General features: G+C 46.4%; 2 protein-coding genes across 3 annotated transcripts; one reads left to right on the top strand and one right to left on the bottom strand.

Annotated features, from left to right (window-relative positions):
- The first annotated feature begins 1,438 nt into the window (after positions 1 to 1,438).
- On the top strand, positions 1,439 to 10,125 carry LOC135395322 (uncharacterized). 2 transcript variants are annotated; one of them, XM_064626553.1, is made up of 4 exons: positions 1,439 to 1,541; positions 2,457 to 2,881; positions 3,669 to 3,722; positions 8,846 to 10,125. In XM_064626553.1, the coding sequence occupies exons 2-4, from the start codon at positions 2,500 to 2,502 to the stop codon at positions 9,304 to 9,306; spliced, it is 897 nt and encodes a 298-aa protein (XP_064482623.1). In that variant the 5' UTR covers positions 1,439 to 1,541; positions 2,457 to 2,499; the 3' UTR covers positions 9,307 to 10,125. The 2 variants fall into 2 exon arrangements, with proteins under 2 accessions (XP_064482623.1, XP_064482622.1); XM_064626552.1 differs by lacking the exon at positions 1,439 to 1,541 and adding an exon at positions 2,238 to 2,374.
- A 6,390-nt stretch (positions 10,126 to 16,515) lies between these two features.
- On the bottom strand, positions 16,516 to 26,085 carry LOC135395218 (vesicular glutamate transporter 2.1-like). The gene is made up of 10 exons (XM_064626458.1): positions 25,908 to 26,085; positions 20,131 to 20,373; positions 19,803 to 19,936; positions 19,506 to 19,620; positions 19,133 to 19,220; positions 18,972 to 19,058; positions 18,181 to 18,317; positions 17,992 to 18,120; positions 16,734 to 16,866; positions 16,516 to 16,655 (listed from the first exon to the last, which is right to left on the bottom strand). The coding sequence occupies exons 2-10, from the start codon at positions 20,338 to 20,340 to the stop codon at positions 16,516 to 16,518; spliced, it is 1,173 nt and encodes a 390-aa protein (XP_064482528.1). The 5' UTR covers positions 20,341 to 20,373; positions 25,908 to 26,085.
- Positions 26,086 to 26,748: the final 663 nt, after the last annotated feature.

The following is a 26,748-nucleotide window of genomic DNA, read 5'->3' as shown; positions in this document are numbered from 1 at the left end:
TTGTTCGGTCTAAAATCCTCCCCCTGCCTTCATGTCTGTGAAATAGTCCATTTTTGCACGGCTGTTACTTTAGGCTGAAATCCTCATACCACGTATATTTTTCCTCTCCATCCGTATGTATTTATACTGCTCTTTAAAGAATCGCGCAGCTTTCCCAAATGCGCGTATTTGGACTAACACAAGGCAGTCGACAGTACAGAATTCTTTGTCTGGAAAATTTTGAAAAATGTTACTTGTCTGTGAACAGCGACGCTCATCAGCTGCTCGCGTCGAATACGAATTGGGTGCCCCGACATCGAGCAGGTGACGTAAAAGACAGACGCATTCAATTGACTGAATCTTCATTACATTTCGTGTTAATTTCATGTTAAGAAGCAGGGAGATGGATGACGTTATTTCGTTACCTTTTCTCCATTTTAATGCTCTTGTTTGAAGTACCGTAATTCATTTCAAATAAAGAAATTCAAATAATTCAACGAACAGTTCACGACGACCATAGTTTCCCCCCCCCCCAAAATGTGACCGAAATAAATTGATGGTCTTCACTGATAATTAACTACTATATCACCTCGTGGATGACCGATAGTTTGCCATGTGTTCCCCACACTTAAATAAAGGGGGGGAGAGAGAAAGCACTTCGGGACATATTTCCTCGGGGACTCTGATCGGTTTCCCTTGAAACCCAACTAGCACTTCGGAAAATCCTAGACCCGAAGTAATATAAATTGGCATCAGATTGATACGTCAAAACTGACATCTCAGAGCCGCGTCTATCTTTTCCGCCGCTGTACTTTCCGAAAATGAAATTTTCCATCAACCCCACTTCTCGGTATTATTTTTCGTCCGGCTCCAAATCTCTCCAGTGTCGCAGAAGAAAAGAACTTGTCCCCGGCCCAATTTCCCATACGGCCAACCGGAGAAGACGCTGTCCGAGCTTGCTCGTCATGCAAAAAACTTGTTTATCGCAAAATACATATAGCACTGGGGGCGAGATGGGGGGGGGACGCGATAGATTCTCGATTTGAAGGGGAGAGACCAGAAGAGAACAAAAAGTTTCTCCCCGTCCTGGGCTCAGCCCACCCTGTGAATCACCTCGTCGAGGGGGGGAGGGGGGTGGCAAAGCGGGTCCCCCTCTTTTTCTCCCTCCCTGAACTTCGCCCCAAACCATGAACACACCTCACCCCACCCCCCTCGGACGTCGCCGGTCGCCCCCCCCCCCTCCCCCCGCTGCCTCCTTTGCCAACATCCACCCCGAGCAGTGAGAGTTTCCGCCAATGAAAGCTGTTGAGGGAACCGGGGCCCGTTGGCCCCCCCATCTGCTTCCCGCCCGCCGTCACTTCTGCTGTTCGAGTGCAGCGCAGCCGTTTGGACATTTCTGGCGTCGTCTGCGATTGTTCCTGTGCGCCACGTGCTGTTCTAACGTGTGGCGTCTGCTCTTCGCTGGGGATTTCACTGCCTTCTGTCATATGCTGGATATCTTCCCATGTCATGTCGTAGCGTTTGCTCTGAAGTGGTTCCAACAGTAAGGCTAGCCGGTAAAGGTAAGTTAAAGCGGGTTCACGTTAAATTTTATTGTCGAAGATTGTCGCGTTTTTCTGCCGTGGAAACGCTGATATCGTGTTCGCAGCAGTCATATGAGAGTTTAATGCATCGGAAGAATTCTACAGAAACGATACGATAAAGGAAGTTATCACATCCAAGCTTGGCAATGTGATGTCACTCGCCCCAAAGAAACAGCGCGATTGGCTTTTCATGTTTTCGGACCCGTTATCGTGAACACCTTCCGATATACTAAAACTCGCTAGTAACGATTACTATTCTATTGTTTGTTCTCTTTCGCTCGGAAAGGGATATTTTTTCTTGTTTTTCTTTTTTTTTTTTTTTGCATGCTACGCTTTGTCAAACATATCGCATAACGTTTCACCCAAGCAGCACAATGTACTGAAAGTCAAGTGCAATAGGGGTGGACGGGTAGGTGGAAGGCCTTGAATAGACTCGTGAAACTAAAGAACATTGATAAGACACATACCGTCCACCCCTATTGCACTCGACTTTCAGTACATTGTGCTGCTTGGGCATAGTCAGACTCCTTTCACGTAAACGCGGGGCTCCCAGTGTGTACGACGCACGCGCGTGATAGAACGAAGTTGATAATCTTATCAATTATTTATCCCCCATGGAAACCGCGGATAACATGAGTACAACAACGGATGTAGTTCCCGAATGTCACTCCCCCGCATATCTTCTTAGGCATATTTATCTACAGCATCAAGATGCCTTTTCCTAGTGATTTTTCTATCAGATGGCATTTATCTCGGTGGCACCCAGCGGACAAAGATACCGGGCGATGCTGCCGCCCCGAGAAGTGCGACAGGTGCTCATTTCTGCCGTTCTGTGCGAGTAACATGATACGCCCGAATTGTGTGGAAAAAAAAAAAGAATCTCCTTCAACGCAGGCGCGCAACATCACTGACGAGCAGACGTCAAACAGTGGACGCCATGAGTAACGGGTTAGACAACTGCATTCGTGCCAGCATCTGGACACGGCAAGAGACGCTTCTGCTTCTCGACCTGTGGGAGCAAGAAACGCGGCGGCAGAACCTCGATGGAACAGCGCGAAACTACAAGGTTCATCAAAGGATATCTCAGGTGCTCAACTCCCGAGGCTACAGTCGCTCGCCGATGCAAGTCAGAGAGAGGCTCAAGAGGCTCCGGCGCGAATACAGGGAATCCCGTCGTTGCGAATACTACGACCGCATAGCAGCAATTATGACGTCACAACCGGAAACCAACGGCGGTGCCGTTGGTTCTCCTGCGGAGAATGGGACCGAAAGCCACACCAATGGAAATGGCGATAGTCGCATGACTGATGACGATGCCGGTAGGTCATGCCTTTGAACGCGCTTTCTGTGGTTTTCAACGTAATAAATGGTGCATCCCTGAGGAAGTTCGAAAGTAAATTTGCGAACGTAGCAAGCCATGCGACAAAGTAACATGCTTGAACAGGGATAATTAAGACGCACAAAAGCCATATTCCTGTGTTTTATTTGCAATCCAATGTAGGACTACAGAATACCGCGTGACAGCCCTGTTGTTGCCTTGGTAGTCTGCCCTAAAAAAATAATAAAAAAAACAGACGAATGCATCTACCACGGGCGGACTGGCCATGGCCCTCACCGGGAAGTTTCTCGGTAGAAGGAAGCGGGAGGGGCTCCACGGTTTGCATGTGTGCCTCCCAGCACGGCTCCCTTCGCCGTGGGCCTGTCCGCGGGATTATTTTCCCCCGATAGGTTTTTCGGCTCAGTCCACCTCTGACATCTCTCGGCCTCATTCGCGCAAACACCAAATTTATTTGATGTCTTCTCTCTCTTATCGAATTTCAAACAAGCGAACTTTCTAGGATTATGGAGGTTGCGAGCACCTGTATACTCATATGTATTCTTATGAAGACCAGCTAAACGGGGTACCTTACCAGCCCTCCCCAATGGACGTCCCCCTCCTTGATCCCCCGCTCTCCTTGTGTCTCTCATGTCTTTCACAGACAGAAGGTCTTCGAAAGTACAAATACCTGTCGCCCTTCACCCTTGGGGAGTGATTCGGGGAAAGTTCTTCAAGGCCTTTCTGTGTCCGATTGCAACGAATACAAGACGAGTTTTTCTCCTTTCCAGGTTTACACGTAAACAACGATGATCGTTCTCAGGGGACCTCCGATAATGACGCAGGTATTTCTTTTAATCGGCTAAAGCGAAATGATACTGACAAGCTGGTTCATGACCGCGAAATAAACACGAGACAAGGAGTAAATTTGTCTGTTTGTGTGACATTTCATCGAACGCCATTTCGTCGAAATATAGCCGTTTCGTCGAACGCCGATTCATCGAACGCTGTTTCATCGAATCGGTGGCCGCCGCTTTTTCTTGCGAAAACATGTGAAATACGTAAAAGGCTCTCGTGTCCAAACCTTGGTCAGGCGTCGACGGAAAGGCGTTCGATGAAATGGGCGTACACCAATTTATCTGTGTCTAAATTAGTCTGTGTGAAAATTTGTCTGTACTCCTTGTCTCGGGTTTATTTTGCAATTTCTTTTAAATTTTGCTGGGTTTGGCACTCCTTTTATCATTTCGGCGAGTCACATTTTCTATCGGATAAGTTGTGTTGCAATTCGTGCACAATTTACAGAAGAGGAGCTCTTGTGTAAAATATGGATTCTAATTGATTACCTTGACGTCATTACATGTCAAAGCTAATAATTTACGTGAACATTCCTGAGTTGAGCATTACGAAACTAAGAAGAAAGCACTCATAACGCTATCGAGACCACGATCATCTCTATAATACACGACCATAACACTCGCACCTAGCCCCAGCGCTACTGATGTAGTTTCGCCAAGCGGCCGACGCGCGTTTGTGGTGCTGAATACGGGACCCTCGGCAGACGACGCATGCTATGCGGATACCGTTGCTGCCGTCATTCGCGTTTGGTTTTTGCTATTTTTCACGCGGTGGACAGTGTTTGTCTCCAGTGCATGGTTTGTGGATGGTGCAGACGTGATGGTGTACTGCACCGTCCCGCTTTGCAAGCCAAAGAAAGCAGTGTCGAACACAAGTATTTCACTCCACGAGTTCCCCTCAAATGCTGTCTTACGGGAGAAGTGTCTCGAAATATATCGCGGCGTCTTGACACAAGTAACTTCATTGCGAATTGCGATTGTTTCATTTCATATAGGGTCCACTTTATGGATGGCAGTGTGTACCATAAATTGTTTTATCTAATATAGCTAAGTACCTTTTACGCATCTCTCTCTGAAAAAAAACGAATAATGAACCGTGGCCCCCGACCAGGGGTGGACATAAATGCATTTTTTGAGTATTTAAATATAAATACAAAATACTTTGTTGAAAGGGGTGTTTAAATACTCTTCATAAATACTTTTCGATAGGAGTATTTAAATATAAAATATACAGTATTTAAATGCCGTAACTATAGTACCATAAATACTGTGATGAAGATGTCATCTGGAATTACAGAAATAACGATGAACATAACAACAAGTCGGCAAGAAAAAATAGCATTTATTTGTTAGATTATCACGGTAATTTTAATATTAGAAGTTTTTGACTGCATCACTTAGGATTCTTGGGTTCGGCCGTACAATCAGATTCGCAAAGGAGAACAGCATCTTCACTGGTGCCGATGAGTAAAGGCTTGCATTAAATTTGATGATGATTCTTCGTACAACAAAGTAATCAGCCGTGACCATTGTCTGCAACAACAGCGAAAAACTCTCCATCTAAAATCGTTTTTCGCCTGGATGCTTTGCTCGAACTCTGCGTGTTCTCGGCATTTCAAGGCCGAAGACTTCAGCATCGGCGCAAAGCGCAAAATTCTCAGACGTGGCACCGTGGCTACGGTACCTACGTTTAGTGATCACGAAGTTTACACAGCCTTGCATCTCCCAGGAGTGCAAAACGAACACAAAAAAGGCACCAAAAGGTAGCGTCGCAGAAAAGCCACCATCAAGAAAAATTCTCAGAGTGGCTTCTATCCGAACAGCATAATAAAGGTTAGCAGAGCATTGTAATGGCAAACCGCAAAAGAAGAAAAAAAAAGTGTAAAAGTAAAATAAAAAGGGACCAATAAGTAGGAAAACAAAACAAGCAACTGCTGATTGAAAACTGAAGTGCTTGCTTGTACAACAAATTCTGTTGGACGTCGTAACAGGTGTCAGTCATTTCTTTACCAGGAACAGTTTCTTCTTACGGTCGCATTCACCCATTCTCTGTAACTGCCTTGTATGTTAACACGGAACGCCTCTCACGTGAAACGTAAAGTCTGAACGCGCTTGCGTCTGACAATCATAAACGCATGATAACTGGCCCAACACACAAGGTGCTGCTGCCAAGTTTATGTGTACGATGTACGGCACATAGTGCGCGAGTTTCACAGTTTTACATGCCACCTACGCTTCAGAGCACAGTCTATTTCTGACTATTTAGTTTCAGAACTCTTAGCTCTACATGAACAGAGAAACAGCGACAATACACAAACATGTACGCACGAAGAATTAACCACAAGGACCACTCATATTGCACACAGCTGAGCTACAACAGGCGCTCTTCTGGGTCCCGCAAGTGGCGCCCCTGGCGGGCGCTCCGCGCGTAAATACGGCACTTCCGCTCCTCGAGGCGCGGACGGAAGTCTCATAGGCGAACAGGCGAGTGTTATGGTCGTGTATTATAGAGATGGTCGTGATCGAGACTAAATGCGACGTCCCGTTTCCTTCCTTCACCACGTGACACGTGTCGTCTGCTTCTGTGAATCGCCGCGGACGTTACGTAACATAGTAGCCCACTAGAACGTGTCGACTTCCTCCGTGACTGACGGCTACTGGTTTACATGGTTGCGGCCCATCGAAGCGTACTTGTGATCGGCATGACTAGAGTTACTGAATAGCTTCGCTCAGAGTACTGCATTCCTTTTCCCCGGCACCACGCAGACAGCCGTCTGGCAACACTGAGAGCGCCGCAATCCCATTGGACAAAATCTGCGGCATTTTGTTGGCACGCCAGTGGAACCGCACACTCTTAAAAATGAACCGCCACACTCCCAGCCAACTATCACCCCTAGTGACACTGTTTTCGCCCCTGATTTGTTGAAAACAGGGTGCGTACGCCATTTTTGTACCAATTATGCGCTGCACAAGCGGTACAAAAACGGCGTTTGCCTCCCGTTTTCAACAAATTAGGGGAGAGACCGATGTCATCCGGGACGATGGGTAGCTAGGAGCGTGCTATGCGGTGAAGTTCATTTTTAAGAGTGCAGTTCGTTTTCGCCCAGGCAAAACAACCGTATGAAAATAGTCCGGGGCTTTACGTCGCGAGACAACAAAACGACTTATGCTGCGGCAAAGTTATTTCACATCGCAAATTGCAGCGCGTTGACCTAACAGCACGTGAGATTTTGTTTAGGGGGCCTTGATCCATTGTCGTCGATGAAGACGCAAAAGCGTGGTCGAAGAAAGAACGAATGTCTACAGACGCGAGCGCCCCCCTGGCGTAGAACTTGCAGTTGCACATCGATTGCAGTACTCTGAAGTGACTTCAGTGTCTCTAGGCACGACCATCGGCAAACGTCACGTCGAGTTGTGAGCATCGGGTGTAACTCAAAATAAAGTGATCGAAATCCCCGTTGCACAATAAACTACCGTAAACAAATGTTATCTGATTATAAAATGCACAGCCGCGTGCGCAGGAAACTGCCAACGGCGAACTTAGACTAACCTTTACATAGAAATACCAACACCGAACTTGGACTACGGCGTAATAAACTAACCAACATGCTGCTCCGTCGTGTCCGCCCTGCGAAGCCTAACGGCTGTTAAAATGTGGCTTTCGTTCGCTAAAACGACTTGGACAGACATCGAAAACCCGTGATATTGAGTGGTTAAATAGTGATCCGTTACTAAACGCGGCATGTCATCTTACGAAGCAATCTAGCATTCTCCTTGAGTTTCCTTGTTTCGAGAACGTGAATTTCGAGATCGAGGATTTGGCAACCGGGAATATCGAGGTCTCGGCGAGCATCTTACCACGAATGCGAATTTACTTATTTGTTGATTACTCTTGCCATTGAAATGACGTTAAAGGGGCCGTAAACAGGCCACCAAACATTTCGGAAATAATGATACCCCATGAAAGAACGCAGATCATAATACCCAAATATGCATTTCGTTCGGCTCGTGCCGAACTGCTTTCAAAGACGAGTAACCAGCGAGCCTCTCTCCACCACGCATACGTCACATAGCTACGTAGCGTTTTGCCATCCAATGGGGGGGCCGAGCTGCGCACATGACGTTTCTAATTACCAGCCAATAAACATACTTCGTTATCAGCTGTGAGTCGGAGCGCTCAGTTTGTTTGTGTGAAACGACGTTTTGCGCTCCGTGGTTCCGAAATTCAACGTCATGACATCTTCAACATCTCCGGCTGACGCAAACGTCAACAGTTGGGCTGCTATCACATGACGCGATTCGAACCCGGGTTCCTCCCAGTCACGACGTGACATGGCCAGGGGCTCAATCTTGATGTGCACATAGCGATCGTTATAGCTATTTTTCAAAATTTGCGCGCTCATTCCGTCACGCGCATTGGCCGTTAACCGGGGAGCACGAGCGTTTAGCGAGCGTTACGGGATAGCGAAAAGTTCAAAATCTAGCCCCTGCACGCTATCCACTGTACCACGCGAGCTGGTGACGCGATGTCGCGTGGCTCAAACCAAAGTATGGCAGCCCAGTTGTCGGAACCATTCGAAGATGACGAAGATGTTCCATCGCGCACCTACCTAAGATTCCGGAACTGTAGTCCCGGATATTCATTCGCGCTCGTGGTGTGCTGCGTGCTACTGCCCAGAAAACGTAGTGCGCGTATGATACCTAAATTAAACGCATTTCTTTTTCAGTTTCTGGCTGTAACCAGTTTAGATTTTGAATATAAGAGGATTCACGTTCATCTAGTCCAATTCCGCATTTGAAATAAAGTCATACGTGGAACACTCGATCGTAATTGGTGAGGAAAGCGCTACGTCAAAATAACGTAAAGTTAGAGCACGGGGCGGAGTTATAGTGCGAAAGAGTGCAGTGAATATTTCATCGGTATGCAAGCGCCTTTTGTTTTTGAGCGCTAGTAATTGCAAGGAGTTTTCACTGCATAAGTTTCAATAATATAACACAAACAAATGTGCACCTTTTGTACCGGTTTACGGCTCCTTTAATGTAACACACATACAGTTAACCTATATTATACATGAATGCTCACCTTTCTTCACCTTTACATCGTTTCGTTTTAGGCTCTCCTACCGAACTCAATGGACACCAAACTTACGCGGAAAACAACAAATTCCCGCAACATGCTCCCCCAGTAACTGCATACCCCGACATCAATCACCAGGCCGACAACAACACCTACCCGTCTTACAACAGCACCGACGAATCCCTCATTCTGCAGCGAAGAACAGTTCACCTGCTGACAGCGCTGGTGGAAGGGCAACGAAGGACGCAGCGATCGACCGTCTGCTACCAACGGCAAATGCTGCAGAACATGCATATCATCGCGACGTCCATGCAGACCGTAGCTGGCTCTCTGGCTCGCGCGTGTCTTTACACTCCTCTCCCGGCAAGAGGGGAAGATGACGGCGGTGGTAGCCCAACGTATGCTGCCAGTCTTCTGGAACAACAAGAGAGCTACCTGGACTTGTCCCAAGATCGGATGCAGACGAATGGGTCGTGTAAAGAAGAATCAGATCATTGAAGTGTTCCTGCTTGTAGAACGACGTTGTTCGAGAGATATTGTCTACGAGCAACTCTGACTGTGTTGAACACGGTGCTAGATGTTCTTCGCTATCTACTCCCTAGCTTCGATTATGCAACTGAACGTAAATGATGCGGATGACAGTGGGTGCATTCGCGAGATACCAAAGACTGTGCATATCTGACGAGAGATTCGCTGTATCTCTTACCTCAATTCTGTGGAAGTGACGACATGGTATCTGAAGCTGAACAATCGGAGTGCGCTGCCATGTCTGCGACAACATGACTCATGAGAGACATCGATCCCGTGGTATTTGTGTCAAATCTATCGGCAATCACGTCTTCCACATTGAACTGTGAGTTCCTGACGTTCCGTTTGTGACGTTTGCATATTATGTTAGGCACAGGTTGCACCATGTGCGGTCACGGCCACATACTCATCACACAAGTCATAACCTATGTGCCATACCTTTCATTAACTGTCTTCGTTATCCCAGGCTACCGCAACTACGGCGTGTCAGTACAAAGACTGTTTTTATCGCTGTGCACGAGGCTTTGTGCCACTTATATGTACTGTACAAATAAGAGAGTCATATCTGTTTGTATGCCACTTTATTTTTTATTTTTTTATGAATGTACGCACTTCTGCAAGTCTTGGTACCAAGACTACCAAGTGATACCAGAAGTATTGCAAGAACTCAAGATGATGGATTCAGATTGATATTATTGCAACTTGTTCACTAACACGTTTATGTTCGTTCCACTTTCAGCATAGGGAAGTAAAGTGTTTCAAGAAAGAAAAATAAAGTAAACAACTCGATGAGTGTGTGTGTGTGTGCTCAAGATATCATTTCATGGACGCTTCGCGGTTCCTTCTTCGTGTATCTATAACCAATCACTATTGACACCCTCTCGCTACTATTTCTTTTGTACAGCATACGCAAGACTGTGGATTAACTACTGCAGCGTATGCTCAAGCACGCGCCTACAGATGCATGGTTGCAGGTCGTATGCGGGCGCCGGTGTGTGTGAACCGGTAGAAGGGGTCACGATTGTGGGTGTCCTAAGTGTCCTGGGAGCGATACCTGCGGTGTTTTTTTTTCTTTTTTTGCTGTATTAAAAGTGTTCTGTTGTGAAGAGTTTCAATGGTCAAGTTTCACAAGGTCTTAAAAAGGCTACTGAGATATCTCGCAGTTTCGTCACAGTTAGATTATCTGCCCTATTTGTGAGGAACTACAGGTATACGTGCTAAGGAACATCGCCGCTTCATAATTTCTGGTGCACCCTCAACGACAAATCGTAACTATGACATGAGGTGATTCACCGCTGGAGAGCAGAACACTATACCCCATTACACGCGAAACATCGGATGTGAGATACGAGAGTGAAGTTAACGTTATGTATAAGCACAACACTTGGCTGTCCTCCACTGGCTGCGCTACGCCGCTCAAAAGGAAGACGAAAAAGAAAAAATACACACGAAAGAAGCAGCAGTGGTCATTGGGATACAAAGTATGACACTACAGCGTCTGGAGCAAACCGGTAGACACGAGGAACTCCAAGAACATTAGAAGACATCGACGGTGTTGCACGTGATTCTGACATTGGCCAATAATTGCAGCCAGGTTGAATGTCTGTCTGCTAGCAGTACTCAACTGAGCACTGAATTGCCGCCTCTCCGCTTCGTATAGCTCACATTCTGTTAAGACGTGCTCAATGTTCGCCACGACGCCACATTTGGAGCATTAGGCTGCTGTCACAGTGGTAGAAGCGCAATGGTGCAGGCGAGCTGGTACATTGTAAAACGACGATAAAACCCAAGACACGGAACAGAAGAAGAGACACCACGACACGCTCTCAAAACACGTACTCTTATTCTGCTACGCGTTTTGCTGTCACAGTATCCGATCCGGTACTTGAATTGGGGAGTGAAGGCTACATTGAGGCGAAGCCTGCTGTGCAGGAGGGACGTAAAATAGCGCGGTAAACGGTCTGGAACTGAGAAAGACAACTTTTGATCCACCGAATACATGAGAGACCCGTCAGTGATGACCCCGCACTGCTGGCGAGCTAGTGGCTGGATGAGCTCAGTCAGAAGTGATCTCCTGTCTCCTCTTGACAACACTATACTGGTACAACCGTCCGAGACTGTTCGGCACGGTTATCGCTCTGTCGGCCTCTTCGTTTCCGCTCAAACCACAGTGACTGCAGGGATATACGTGATGACCGTGATCGCTTAGACGCTGAACTTGATGGAGGATATCAGTAACTACTGGGGCGAGTGATCCACGCATCCCCATGTTGGTTACACATTGAAGAGCAGCCTTTGAATCCTAGTACTAAACGACCCAGGTCCGCGGAGTGTCACAGGATACCTTACGCAGAAATAACAGGATAGCATATATAGCTCTGCCGACGTTGATGGTGTGCGGTATGAAAGATTATATCCATGCGCCACATCGTCCGTTATGGGATAACAAACGCAGACGATGAGCATTCCCGCGGCTAATGGGTCCATCGGTTAAAACTGCCGTGTGGTCAGCATATCGACTATGCATCATATGCACTGCTAGCTGTTTGAGAACTGATGTAGGCACTTGGTTTCTTTTGACATCAAGTCCAGGAATTGACAGTGAGATCGAACGGTAATGGAAGCAACCACGTAGGTGTCGTGGGCACCACAGATTTTGCAGAAAACCGGGGAACCATAGGTTTCACTTCCATGAAATAGTTCTATGCATTGCAGCCATACCTGGGTAAATTACTTCTAAAATGTAATTAAATAACATTACTCATTACTCCAGCGATAATTTAATTAAATACTAACATCACTCATTACTGCAATTGAAATGTAATGAAATTACATTACAATTACTACGAAGAAGTAATGACATTACAAAGTTACAAACTTAATCGTAACGATGTTGAGGATGTAGAAATTCATTGTTGGCGTTGGAATTATTTTAACTCGCCAGTTGCCAACTCTCTTTCTGCCAAGTGCCAACACAGAACACAGACTCGATTCTTTTGTAAAAAGTAATGAGTAATATGTCATTAAAATTATTGCCCAAATGTAATTAAATTACATTAAAAATTACATAATGTCAAAAGTAATGCATTACATTACAAATTACCAGAGAAAGTCCCTTAAGTATAACTTAGAAAGACATTAGTACCCAGGTATGATTGCAGCTGCTCGAGATGGTAGATTACAGTGACATTCGAAAGTAGCTCCGGCAAGTCTGCAGCGTATCCTCACGAAAACGAAAAGCGAACATCCGGTTTTGGGTGTTTTGTCCACTAAATCGTTTTGAACAATGTCCAGGCGTACTCATCCTCAGATGCGAAGAACCCACAACATCTGTCGGGATGACGCCGCCGAAAATGAAGTAGTCGCATCCGAACGATTTGTAAGCCTCCGGTTGGTTGAAACGCAATCCGAGTGTGCACATAAGGGGGAAAGAAGGGACGTCCGTAGTAGTGGGAAATGATGTGGGAAATGATGTGGCACACGTACACCATATTGAAGAGCCATCCACCCAGCCTGATTCCTTCCAACTTTATTCTCCTCTCACGCGCCGTGATGCACATACGATAGACCCGATACCACATATCCCCCTCTCTTACAAAAAGAATTAATGAATCCATACTGATTACACAAAGAGTGACTAAAACAACTGAGTGTCAACAAAAACGGAAGCGCGAACAAGGGCAGCTGAGTATATCACACACTGAACACGCTTCAAATTTACCAGTACATCAGTGGTTCCGGTTACATGTTGGGACAAAAGTTTACGGAACACGTGAGCGACGTACTTTTTCTTCGGTGCGACACCCTAGCGGCTGCCGGAAGCGGGTGCGTTCACTGTTTCGGAGGGGTGGATGGATGCGCTGTTAGCGACATGCAGTGGTCGTTCCAGTGTCGCTTGAGTGTGCCTGGGAAGTACGAGTTCCCGCTGGCCGTGTGTCGCTCACAGCGCACCCTTCCATCCCTCCGAAACAGTGAACTCACCCGCTTCCGGCTGCCGCTAGGTTGTCGCACCGAAGAAAAAGTACGTCGCTCGCGTGTTCCGTAAACTTTTGTCCCAACCTGTTACCTAACGGAAGCAGCTCGCTGTCTTGTGCTCCGACGCAGAGAAGGGACACTTTCTATCCGAGGTGAAGGTGAAGCCGAAGGTGGTTGCGAGTTCGTTGCGGTAGTTCCGCCGAGCAGTGTATGGTGGGGCGCCTCCAGTTCGCACTGCAGTCAACTGCAAGCACCATATATTCACTGCAGTCCCGTTTTAAGCCCATATACCATGACGTTATACATGCAATGAAGTTATCACTGCACTAGATTTCTTCCTAATGGGTGGTTTGCAACTTTCTGTCAATATTGACGTAAGGGAAGTTGCAAATGTCACGTGGTTTTACGCTTCCGGTCCGAGGTACTGCTAGAGTCGCATATAGCGTCAACGTGTTTTCAACGTTAAAATGGGCGGATGTTCGACGCTTAATTAATTATGCAACGCTTAATTAATTAATAATGCAATTGCACTAATCCTGAGAAAAAAGGACCTAAAATGTATCGCGCACCCTGGGATCCTGCGCCTTTCGAAAAATGTGGTCAACGTAAAAGGAAATCGAACTAAGGTGTGCATAGGCACTTGTCACCAAATGCCGTGCTGTGTGCTTATCATGTTGAATTGTGCGCGGCTGTGGAAATCATTATACTCCCATAACGTGAAAAGAATTTCATTACAGTCACAACTTCGTCTCAAACTAAAAGGAAACGACTACATGCGTATGATCACCAGGGAGCAGAAGATTGCTGCGTAAAATACTGCCTGTACATTTCGTTCTATCATATCTGAAATGTTGCTTGTTATCTTTGTTATCTCACCGCGTGGTAACGGAACATTTGGCACAGCAAACGATCGCGATTTCAAAGCGCGTGCAAAACGAAACCGAAACATGCGTGAAGCGTCACGAAATCTAAACTCTGCCATAAGAAAAGTGAATGTGAAGTATTGGTTAAAAGTAAAGTACTTGTTCTTTTTTTTTTGGAGGGGGGGGCAGGGGGGGGGGGGGCAGGCGTTCCCAGGCGAACTAATCTTGGTTGTCCTTTGAGCCAGAGTTTCTAAACTATTGCTTTATTCCAATTATGCGAAACTGAAATTTCGGACCGGAAGTTCGAAGTCCCAGCATGCGTAGCGCCACCTCTCAACTTGAAAGCCAGCCGCGCTTCCGGTATCACTATTACTGGTGGAAAGGCCGAGAAGGAACTGCCAGAGGCATGGTAACGTTTAGGTCATCTATTCGATATCGCAACAGATTAGTGCTATATATCTGGACAGTTTTTTTCTCGACCTATAACATCATCATGAGGCTCGTACAATCAAATGCGGCCACGCAAATATGTCTATAGACAACATCATGTGGCCCATCGCCACAGCTACAACTTGACGCTATAGGCTTGTAGCTAACTTAGACTAGATTCACTCGTCCCCGCAAAACAAACGATTCACTGGAAGGTAATCGAGAACAATGCATCACATGCACGTCGATGAAGTTCCGTACAGATCGTTCATTGCAATCGCGGTGTCAGAAGACGCGGGTCACTTTGGCCGTCAGATGATAATAATAATTGGGTGTTTACGTCGCGAGACAACTGAGCCGTCAGATGATGATGATGGTGATGATGATGATAAGAGAAAAAATGGAGATGTGAGCCCGCTCACTGCGTGACAACTACTACAGGTCTAGTAAAGAAAAAAAACGTAAAAAGAAAAACGAGAGCGTTGCTATGCTCTTGAGTGATGAGGTGATGAAGACAAAGTTCTTTCGATGTTCTCCAACAATGACATTTACAAGACGAAGAAGTGTCTCTGCTCCAGGGCGGATCCAGACCCTTGGTTTGGGGTGGGGTGGGGTGGGGTGGGGTGGGGTGGGGGGAGGGGACGGTTTCTTGGTCGGAGCGCGTAGTGGGGGAAGTGAGAGCGGGAAATCCAATGTATAAACTGACGTTTCGGGGGGATCGCCCCCTCCCCTCCCCCTTGGATCTGCCACTGATCTGCGCTGTGGCCCCGCTTGCGCTGCACATCTAGAGCAGTGTGTTTCAACGTGCTCTTCGGGTTCAGATTTCACACTTTTTATATCTAGTCCGCAGTAGAACGTTCTACGGTACAGCACACTTGATGAATCTCCTTATCGTCGAACTTGGCACGAAATGCTCGCAGACATACTGGTGCGGCCTTGCGCCCGGCTCATCTGAGATGCTCGACTTCGGCATTGTCAAAGTTCCGATGCTGTCGAAAAGGTCTCGCAGCGTTCTGTGAGAAAATATGTAGCGGAGGGTGTCACTGCCCGCTGTCTGGGCTTTGCTATGCTGGCACTACAGCTCTGCCTCTACGAAGTACCTCATTCCAGGCCTATCTCAGAACGGGCTTCCTGTGGTCAAGTGGAAAGCATTCAGCCTGCCGTTCGCATATTCTAGGAGCCTGGGAGCTAATTATCGTTTAACGATAACGTTGAGCGATATGCCATCGTTGTTCATGACATCCATGTTCCTGGCGTACATGTCGTTGTTATTGTTGCTGCTGCTGCCGTATGGACCCTCACTTGTCGGTGTCTCGGGTTTCGACCACTCCTGTTCGGAGGCAGAAGCGAAGACTACGAAGACGAGGGCCCCGATGAACTGAAGGCCACCACTGATGACACTCACGGCATACAGGGGAGTCATATGATCGTGACGGATTCTCTGGAACAGTACAAGTAATACTTTTAGGCACTCTGGCCAGGGACAGGTGTGCACTAGACCGCTCTCATGATGACACACAGCCCTGCAGTACGACATTAACACATTGTACCGTCGACCGTAGCACGCCAACGTTCTCTCAAAACTGTTCAACTACATATCAATTGGGACAGTGACTTTGGCTGTACTGTTCTACTGCTTCATTACACTCTAGTGGAGTATGTTGTTCGATATTGTACCTGGGATACACCGTCTGTCTCGTGCGAGGTCTGTGCGAGTACTACGGAATAATCTGCGCGACATCTTACCCACGTGTTGAAGATTTGTTTCATCATCGGGTAGAAAGTGAGATCGCCCAGAGATCCAACGGCTCCGGCGAAGCCTCCGATCACGCCAGCATAGTGGGGAGCGATGTCCAAGGGATTAACCATAAAACCTGTAGGGACATTCAAGGAACATTGCAAGTGATAAAGCTTATCTGATACATCCCGCTCGGAACTCACCGGCCACAGCAATTTCACGGACAGCCATGGCCATGAAGTAGAGGACCATTGCCGCGTTTGTAGGACCAAGGCACACCAAGGACAAGAAGAACACGCCTTCAGCGAGTAGTCCTGAATTATGAACAGCAGGCAAGAAAAGGTGGTCAGGTGTCATTTGTGTACAGACCAATTTGTTCCCTATGCATTTACCAGTGCCGCCGAATGTTTTTCGAACCGTCGATGTGGTCATGATGTTTTTCTCTTGGAATACATCAGCCAAAAATCCACTAATGCAAACGGAGATCATCATGAGGAAATATGAGAGCTCCTTTGTGTAGCGAACCTGCAAGAACCGAACGGTTCCGTTTTTACGATATTCTGGCGAAGCAACCAACTTATATGCAGAAATCCTGCTCAATATGTTTAGATATATGCATGCTGCAAGTTATGCAGCTTGGATCGGCGTGTAATGAGCTGCTGACAAGCACGAACTATTTGTGTTTGACTCGGCACTCCAGTGCATCATGTCAACTTGTCACGCCCGTCGCATTCTCGTGGTTTTCCCTCATGTACCGTGTCACGTGTTTTGCTCACATTATTCGACTCAATTTCGTGGTATTGCGTAAGCCGATGCCAGCACGACGATGCCAGCACGACGATACCAGCACGACGATACCAGCAACTGCGGGCCGGTGTTCGTTACTGTGGAAGCTGACGCTTGCTTGCTGACGAAGCTTGCCGAGCTTAACATCGCGGGTTCAAACATTGCTTCTAGCACCCTGTGTTAGAGATTTCCGACGCACGTCAAAAGAACCACAGGTGTTCGAAATCATCCGTAGTCCCACCCTGCGGCACGTGCAACATGTCGCCGTACTATATAGGCAGACAAACCTTACGGCACCATTACTATCATTTTTAGGAGAGCTTCTCGTCCACAGAAAGGCCACCGGATATTGCCCAGAGGCTATGTAGATAACACATGTCGATCATAAACGTACGCGAACCCGCCTGTACATGCACGGACAGGAATGGTATGACTTCCTTGTTTCAGTTGCAAGGTGTGCGTCACGAAACCTGGTCGATACAGCAACAGAAGACCAAAAGGTGATCGGTCTTGTTAGCAACAGAAACGTACAGAAGCGTAAGACAGGGAGTTTAGTTAGTTTAGTTAACGTCACCAGGCAACCTTCTGTGACGTCTGCGCAAGATCGAAAAGCCGACGGAAAGAAACTTATATTCTAGAGGGTGCTGTTGGAAGTTGGGACACAAAACGTACTTCACGACGGGCGACCAGCACCTTGCCCTTGTGCTGTTCTTTTTGAACGCGAAGATAAACAGTGTGATTGAAACAGGCTATATGGCTGCATAGGCCAACATATACCGAAGCATGCAGTAAATTTAATTTCGCGGACAGCTGTATCATATCGGGATAACGGTAAAAGCCCAACAAGTCTGGCTATATACCCACCTCATCGCCATAGTGCCACTTGCTAATGTGCAGAAGCGTATTAAATGTCCATGTCCTGCTGAATGAAGCCACTAAGATTGCCCACACTGGACCAGAAGACAGTATAGACTTCATCGGTAACCGAATTTGCTGTTCGAAAAGTCCAACCATTATAGCAGCTGAGTTGAGATGACCAATTGATTAGCTTACCGAGAACGGTACCCGCTCGTGTTGATGAAGGGAATCGACTATGTATATTTTCTCTCGCGTTGAAACCGTTGGATGTTTCGACGGAGACTCGGAGACAAGAAGGAACCAGGGCAGGACCCACAGGATACCCACGGTGCCTATAAGTAAGAAAAATAGGTCAGTTTCGTTCAAGAAGGTTGGGTTGCAGGGTTAAAACTCATAAAAGAAAAAGAAGAAGCAACCGGAAGCGCACATGGGATACTCGGTGTTTCCGCACGCGTTTCATTACTTCGCTTTATATACCATGGCCTACGCACGTTGCAGCCCATTTGCCTGTGGCTGGGAATACTCAAACACCAATAGACCTCTCCCTGTTCGTAAACAAATGACGTAAAAGTGTTCGACAGCGCCACCAGTTTGGTAGAGTTGAACTATGCTCGAAGCTATGGGGCGAACAAGGTCGCGCCCGAAAGCCACGGTCTTGAGGGGATTACGATGGCCCCTGAAAGGGACGTGACGTTCGGTCCTACTTTTCTTTCAATAGGATAGGCAGCGAACAAGTGTCCATTCGTGGAACCCAGCTCTCCCCTTCCGATCTGTTTCGGTTTCAGTCTGTCTACCAACGTCATGATGACGTTTCTCGGGTAGAGGTTTATTAAAAACACCCGAGGATCCTGAGGACGCCCTGTATAATTGCAGAGGCAGTAACGCAATGTTCTTGAGCAAACCTTCTCCAGGAATTACGGTTCCGCAAAATCAACTTCACATCCTCCTGTTTCTTTTAGTTCTACTTGCAAGGCGTTTGCACCTACCATAGAAATAAAGGCCAGCAGTTGAGCTCAGTACCCTTCTGAAGAGCGTGAACACCTGGTAACTAAGTAGGCTGCCAAAGTGAAGTCCTAAAAGAGAGTAAAAGCCAGTAAATTTCATTCCTTAGAGAAACTTAGAGAAGCTTGGACAGCAAAGTAATCACCAGCGTATCCTACTGTAAACATTCGTGTTCGCTCCATGGGAGGGGCCCAGTACCGTAAAAGACCCAGGAAAGCAGGGAATGTTACTCCCTGAAAAACGACAATGTGCATGGAACATACAAACCAAATTACTGCATTGTCCACAACACCCGTTTGTAAGGGCCCTATACAGGCATGCCATCTGTATGGTAGATAGACGGTGGGGATTACTGCAGAAAGTGAGGGCGCTGCTAAGGTCCTTCGTGTTTATAGAACCTCAAACGTAATTACATTGTGCGTTATCATTTGATTAAAAGACATTAATGACATGGCCATTCGTGTCGGCTATGACCGGAAAAGTACATGCCTCGCTTTTGATTTTCGTATTGTACTTACATCAGCCACTCCTTGCAGAAAGAGAAGCGAGATGAGGAACATTTGGTGAACCTGCATCACTCCTGCCACGACCAGATGCAGCGCAGAGTCTAGCGCAATTGCTGCAGCGAACACCCTGCAAAAGCAATATGCTTGTTCATATCACAGGACGTACCTCTTCAGAATTACATAATGCACGTCAGGGGCAGAATGCGACGAGTCACCCGATACCGAACGCACTTGTTTGCATAATGGCGACTTTGACGAGGGTTTTGCGGCAGTACGCGATCGAGAAAACGTGGGAGAAAATATGTGTACCCATTGGCGGGGTACTTGTAGGCGAGGGCCGAGCCAATCACATGGCCGATGAAGAGGCCCCACGTGAAGGTGGACTGCATCGATCGAATGAATTCCGTGCTCCAGTCGCTCATGGATGTTTCGTTGTTGAGAGCCTGAAAAAAAAAAAAAGAAAGGACGCAGTTGTTCGCTGTAATTAAATTTCTTATTCGTACACTTCTCGAGGAAATACACAAAACGGCTAAGAAACGCATGGACGGTTCATGTTATCCTAGGGCATAAGGGCATGCAGCAAGTGTGACGTAATCAGGCACTAGAGCTGGTCGTTGTTCAGCATCACCCGCTATACCTTAAAATGGGCTTCTTCTTGCAGACTGAAAGCCGCTTCGGTGAAGGACCGTCGTATTCCCGCGCTCAGCGAAAAGCCTAAGAAAAGCAGGAAGACGAGCACACATCGTTTGGGCCACTCTTCCAGGGTGCACCAGTTGAAACGCCGGCCTAGGCAGCACGCTCGCTGAACAGCACGCACGGCACCGTCCAGGCGGCCGTCGCACGCCATGCTGCTGGAAGACACCCCACCGGTCAACGGGGCCTGCAGAAAAGAAAGTATAAGATGACAGATGAGGACAGATGGATAGGAGCCACAGCAATGAAGACTACACGGTGTATCGGTTTTATCCAACAAGGTAGCATTCCAATGGAATATTTATTTCGAATGTCAGTTTGGTTATCGCTCGCTTTAGGCGCTGACCGTCATATATCATATATATCTCGCGCAAGCCGTGACGAAGCCTGGAGACAAAAGCGGCAAACAATAACAGCGCCACCACCTTCCTTGTGATAAATGTTCTCATAGTCTTCTTGGTGGACGTGTCGTCAAGCACGTTGTACAATGGTTCTTTTGTACGCGTCTTCTCATCGTGTACGATACCCTATATGTTGCCAAGCTAACTATGTACTTATGCGCAAGTTAGGATCACTGGGCGTAATTGCCGAACCTCGCGGCACCCCATAGGACCCGGAAAGTCTAGTGCTATCCTGTAGACGCGTCGTTATCCTTACTCCTCGCCGTCAGCCACTGAACATACCACTGTACGCTGGATGGCGTAGACTAGAGCTAGAAGGGTCTAGAGGGGACTGGCAAAGTCCGCAAAGACAACCCGCGCTTTACGCCCTAGAGCGCTTCCTGGAACATATGGGTTCTGCAGCCGTCTTCTAAGACATATAAGGCTCACATAAGTTCCAAGAGCTCTTGTGCAGTCATCTGCACCATTGCAGGCTTAGTCTACATCTGTGTTCTTTCTATTTTTCTTCTAATTTCTTACAATGACCGCGAATTGCTATTACTGCTACCCTTTTTTTTTTTACAAGATATATCAAAGGCGATAACAACCTTCTTATCCGTTCATTCAGAGGGACACGTCACCCACGTAGCGTAAATCCTCAAGATCTAGAAAATAATGCCATTCAAATTCTATGGCCTGCGTTATCCATCATAGAGCAAATATGCGGCTGTTCTGTACAGTGATGTACCAAGTACAAAAAAGGGGGACACGCAACCTTGATTATCGGGGCGACCTTCGCCAGGAAACAGCGTAGATGCGCGTATATAGTAGCACTGTATGTGAAAGCGCTGCGTCTGAATCCCATTACAATATAATGGGACACCCGAAGAGATATCGGGGGAAAAAGTGATCAGAATGCACATTTCGTATTCCGCCCATTTTGTTCGCTCAATGTCCCTGCTTCGGTATGCGGGAAGCGACCTTCTATATGGCTTCTTTTTTCGTTGTCTTCTTCGGTGTATTTTTATGGATATTAAACTGGGTGTTTTAGAACCCTGGTCTCAACTTTTTCGGTCGAAGTAAAATGCATCGCAACGTCCAGAGGGATGTGTTCGGATGACTCCATCGGCGATATCGCCCTCTAACATGCAAGTGCATCTGAGCGTAACGTTTTCTGTGCGGATTTACATGACATCTTCGAAGATCCAGATATCAACGAAGGCAGGGAACATGGATGATGGCGACCGCATTCCACGTTGATGGAGCTTGGTGAGAATGGACATTCCAGGGATGGCGATTTCTTAACTTCTGATGGAAATTTTCCTTTCACGCCTCGAATACTGGTTTTATTTGCTTTTGAAAATATATTTGAGAGTGTACATCTGTCAGCGAAGGTTCGGGGGACTTTCCTTGAGGATAGCAGTCCGTTTGTCACATGGAAGTTCGCACGACACTTTATCACTTCGTCTGACAACTTTGAGGCTTAAAATCAAGGTTGCTTACCGAAAATATTATTGTTTCCGGTTCCGGTTCCGGTAACTGAAACACTCGGCTTTTCGTTTCCGTTTCTGGGCGATTCTCGGTAGCGGTTTCTGTTTCCGTTTCCTTTTAAAGGTACTGTAAAGCAGTAGACAAGCAGGATATGCTGGCGACGTGGCTTGAGACTTTATTGCTTGTAAATCCCATATGCGGAACCGTACGACCGACAACGCTCTCTAAATATTTTTAATTTATCATGAAAAATTCGGTGTAGTGCAGCGGCGCGACGCCTGGTGTCAAACAACCCCCTGTGCAGCGGGCAACACTGTCGAATGTATGTATGTATCATGTATGCAGCACTACTTTGTCGCCTTTTGTTCTTTTGGTGGCTATATTATTTCGTATCATATTTCCATAAGAGTGCAGAGACCCCTATTTAGTCTGTTTTTCGCGAAATAAAATCAGAAAGAAACGCAGCGCTGTTCGGCTTTCGGGCCCAGTGCTACGCGCATGCAACGTGGTTGCCGCGGCTGAGAGTACGGATCCCTTCCGAATACTAATAAAGTGACTTCGGTGACATTGTGTTCGCACTATATCTGACATTGTGCAGTGAGTGATTCTCGGCGTCGAACGTCTCCCCCTTTCCTTTCCCCCGTCTTCCTTTATGCTTTATCCTGCTTGGTTGTTTGTTTGTTTGTCCTATTTTTCGTAGCTGACCTTTTTCTTTCTTTTTGTTTACCAACAAACGCGTTTTGGAGTAGCCAGTTCTGACTGGGTCGGGACTAACCTCTCCATATTTTTCTTTCTTTTCCAATCCAATCCAATCCAATCCAATCCACTAATAAAGTGTTGCCCGTAATCTTTAAGATTAATTTTCTAATTAACTGCACCACCGATTGGAATGAAATTTGCGCCGTTTTTGTACTGATGGCTTGGACTATCGAATAGCCACGATAGATGAAATTCGGCCTATGCTGCTTTACAGTACCTTTAAGAATTTCGTTTCTGTTCCCGAGGTAACTGGTTTCTGTTTCTCATCCGGAAATCGTGCTGTCTGGTTTTGGCTTTTTCATGTCAGATATTCTTGTTACATAATGGATGCAAAAGGGCAGCCACACCAAACACAATGACTCAAATGTAAAGTTCGTCACGAATCTTATGTGAATAAAAACGCGCGCTCCATATCATACACAATGGCTTTTTACGAAAAAAGTTATCCTATGACTATGACACACTATTGCAATATTTTCACCTTCACCCACTGGCCACACGTCGCTCTATCGCCGACGCCCTATTTCTGTACAAATGTGTCCATGCCCGTGTTGATTCGCCACTCCTGCTGGGCCTCCTTACCTTTTGTATTCCTCGCGCGGCTTTTCGTAATCCACCAGTCTTCTACGTTAAACGCTTCTGCCCCAGCGATCCAATTACCCGATGCCAAATTCTTCTCAACTCGCTCCCCCCACATGTGATATTTTCCACACCTCAAGCTTATCCCTTAAACGCGACGTTATTTCTTTCCTTCATCAGTGAATTTTCAATCGTGATATTCTTTCCTTTGTTTTGTACAGTATATCGTCGCATTCCATCTTATTACTTATGTGCTGCGCGTAGTCTATGTATTGTAGTTTTGTTGCTGATATTTCATTGCATGTACTGCGTGGTATACTTGTCTGTAAATATGTAAGTACGTATGCGTGTCATGTAGTTTTGTTGCTGATGTTTCATCGCGTGTACTGCGTGGTATATTTGTCTGTAAATATGTAAGTACGTATGCCTGTTATGTTTGTAATGTACCTCTGCTAGTAGCCCACTGTATATGTATTATATATATATGTCTGTACATAATTATTTGTGCGTTTATGTCTGGATTGTATCCACTGTGAGTTATGTGTATTGTGTGCGCCAACACCATCGCCTTAGCGGCCGTTCTTGGGCACTAATAAAAAAAATTATTATTATTATTAAAAAAAATATTATTATTATTATTATACACCGTAAGTAGATGCCTCTCTAGGTTGCGGAAATACATGCCTTTAAGTTTCAAAAGTCTCCGCTCGTGCGCAAAAATAATACGTCATCCAAAACGTCCGCGTACATATTGCTGCGCAGTGAGCTCAACACGAAAGAAAGTCCCGAAAATAAACGAATGCATGAATGAATGAATGAATGAATGAATGAATGAATGAATGAATGATGACTGGTAGGATAGTGAGGATATATTCTTATATATTATAGCTGCTTCTTGCAGTTTTTTGCACTGGGCCTCCCACATTGTACTTGCTACAATGTGAAATAAAGTTTTAATTTCAATTCATATAAAATGTTCATATTAACGCGAAAACTCTGAGGGAAACATCTTGCGAATTTGGTTTCCGTTGACGTTACCACTTTTGAATTTCGTTTCCGTTTCGGTTTCTGGTAGTGGAAACTAAAACAATTTTGTTTCCGTTTCTATTTTCGTTTCCCATTGAATTTCGGTAATTACCGTTTTTCGTTTCCGTTTCCGGTAGCCAACCCTGCTTAAAATACTACTCTAAAGGACGCTGATACCGCTACTCAACACACTTTGTTCGGGGATGCTGATTCTACAACATTATTCGTAAAAGCACTGTTTACAGTGTTCCAGCTAGCCCGAAAAAGATTCCGTTCGCGTTCGGCAAATAATTTACCATTCTTTTCTCAAGCTTTTTAGTTCCCACTTTTCCATCCGAATACGCTGTAGTGACGTCACACGTAGACGTCCACGGCACATCAGCCTCCCCTGTGGAAACTAAGCCCGATAACACGCTCCCTCGGCAAAGAGATACAAGAGTTAAAATGAAAGCATGCAAGCAAGAAAGCATTATGCACTACAAGACCAACCTGCTCCCCTGGATGCTGCTATACCACATTGCGCTACAACTTTCCGTTTAGATCGCCTGATGTCACCATTGTATTAACCTTTGAGCTTAATACTTCAGAAGAGAGACACTATAGCGTGACACCTACAATCTTTTAGGATCCTTCAATGTGCAACCATAGGCGCACACTGCGGGCGGCTTGGGGGCCTTCGAGGGATATCCTAAGAATCGAGTGCGAGTGATAATGACAATCCTGTAAAAATTTGCCTCACAACATAACAACATGCAGTCCCCGACACCCTGCCCGGTCTCTCAGTATGAAAAAGAAAAAAAAGGGGGGGCGTTGTGCGCCGGCCCCCTCCGGCAGATTGAAAACTATCCTCCTATGTGTGCAGCCGTAAGCAACTGTCTACAAGGGCAAAAGGCAGGCGACCCTGCGAAGGCGGATTGAAGCACAAGCTTCAGTATCCTTACGAACGACCGCTATTTCGAACACAGTCTGTTCTTCAATAAGTAACAGTGTGTATACAAACTGAAAATGGCACGTCTTCTGTTCTACGATCGGTTAACAGCAGTCACGCGAAACACCTCTCGTATGCAAAAACTACACCTGATTTCGATTATAACGAGTGGGGGATGTTCCCATTCTGACAGGATATAATGTACCCCTAACTATACCCCTAGCTCTGCTCACGGTAATTCGTCAGAAATATAATGGTGAGGTGGAGGGCCGAAGTCGTGCAATGTCCATTAAAGTGAACGGTGCTTAAGGGCATGTCATTGGTGGTCAGCTGCATTTGACCCTGGAGCATGCGATTTGGTCGTAGTGGGAGGGAGAAACACCATGCATCTATCTAAAGCACGATCGCTCTATATATAGAGCTCTGATCCCTAGTGCGACCTCCTTCCCTTCCGATCCCTACGGCTTCCCTATTTTCCCAGAGACGCAATCTGTACAGCATCATACTATAGTCCCCTGCATCCACTTTGGAAGCGACATACACGTTCTCTCGACTCACCGTTCCTTCGAGTGCTGTCTCTGGTTGAATACGGGATAAAGGTTACGGGTGAAATCCGGTGCGCAGAGTCATGGCGGCATCCTCCCAGCATCCGTCCGAAAGGAGGATGCAGAGTCGATCAATACGGAGCGTGTGGGGCACCGCTCTTCCTGCTGTGCGTGTGAGCCAAAAAATTCGATGCCGCGATGCCACCCTTGTGTAGTTGGCGGTAGCGCGCGCCATCTAACGATTGCGAATGAATATTTGCCGGGAACCGAAGGGTGCCGGATGAGAGACGGACGGGTACGTCCGAAAAGAAAGAAAGATAAGAGTCCAGCCTCTCGAGATTATGTAATTTCACTCGTTCGTGAAACCCGTGACATCATGGGCCGTGGACTTAATATTTCGTAATTCTTACTGTGTAATTTTTTCATTGCTACGCACACGGTAGAAAAAGAGAGCTAATCAGCTTTGAATTGGTGAGTTGACAAATTGCAATTCACAAATGTGGAGCAAAATCTTATGACAGGACAAAGAAGCGGAGGCGCTGCTTCTTTTCTAAAATAACTCTTCTATGCAATTTTTCAAAGTGCACGACTCCATAGCGCAACTTACTATATGGGATAGAGAAAATCAGCGTTTTTGTTCTCAATACAAGGGGACATATGGACAACGCTTTCGTCCGATCTGCCTGTGAAGCATGAACGGTGGAGTCGATTATGTGTCTCAGCTGCGCAGTATCATTCTTGAAGATGAGACGCTCATGCTATCGTCCTCGTGTCGTCAAGCAGAGCATCGGATTACTTAAAATTAGATTTATTTTATATCGCTGCTTCTTCTCGAATGCACCTCAAAAAAAAAA

The sequence above is a fragment of the Ornithodoros turicata genome, chromosome 5 (genome assembly GCF_037126465.1).
Source record: "Ornithodoros turicata isolate Travis chromosome 5, ASM3712646v1, whole genome shotgun sequence".
Lineage (NCBI taxonomy): Eukaryota > Metazoa > Arthropoda > Arachnida > Ixodida > Argasidae > Ornithodoros > Ornithodoros turicata.
Note: the sequence above shows the minus strand (reverse complement) of the source record. Positions and strands in the feature narration are given on the sequence as shown.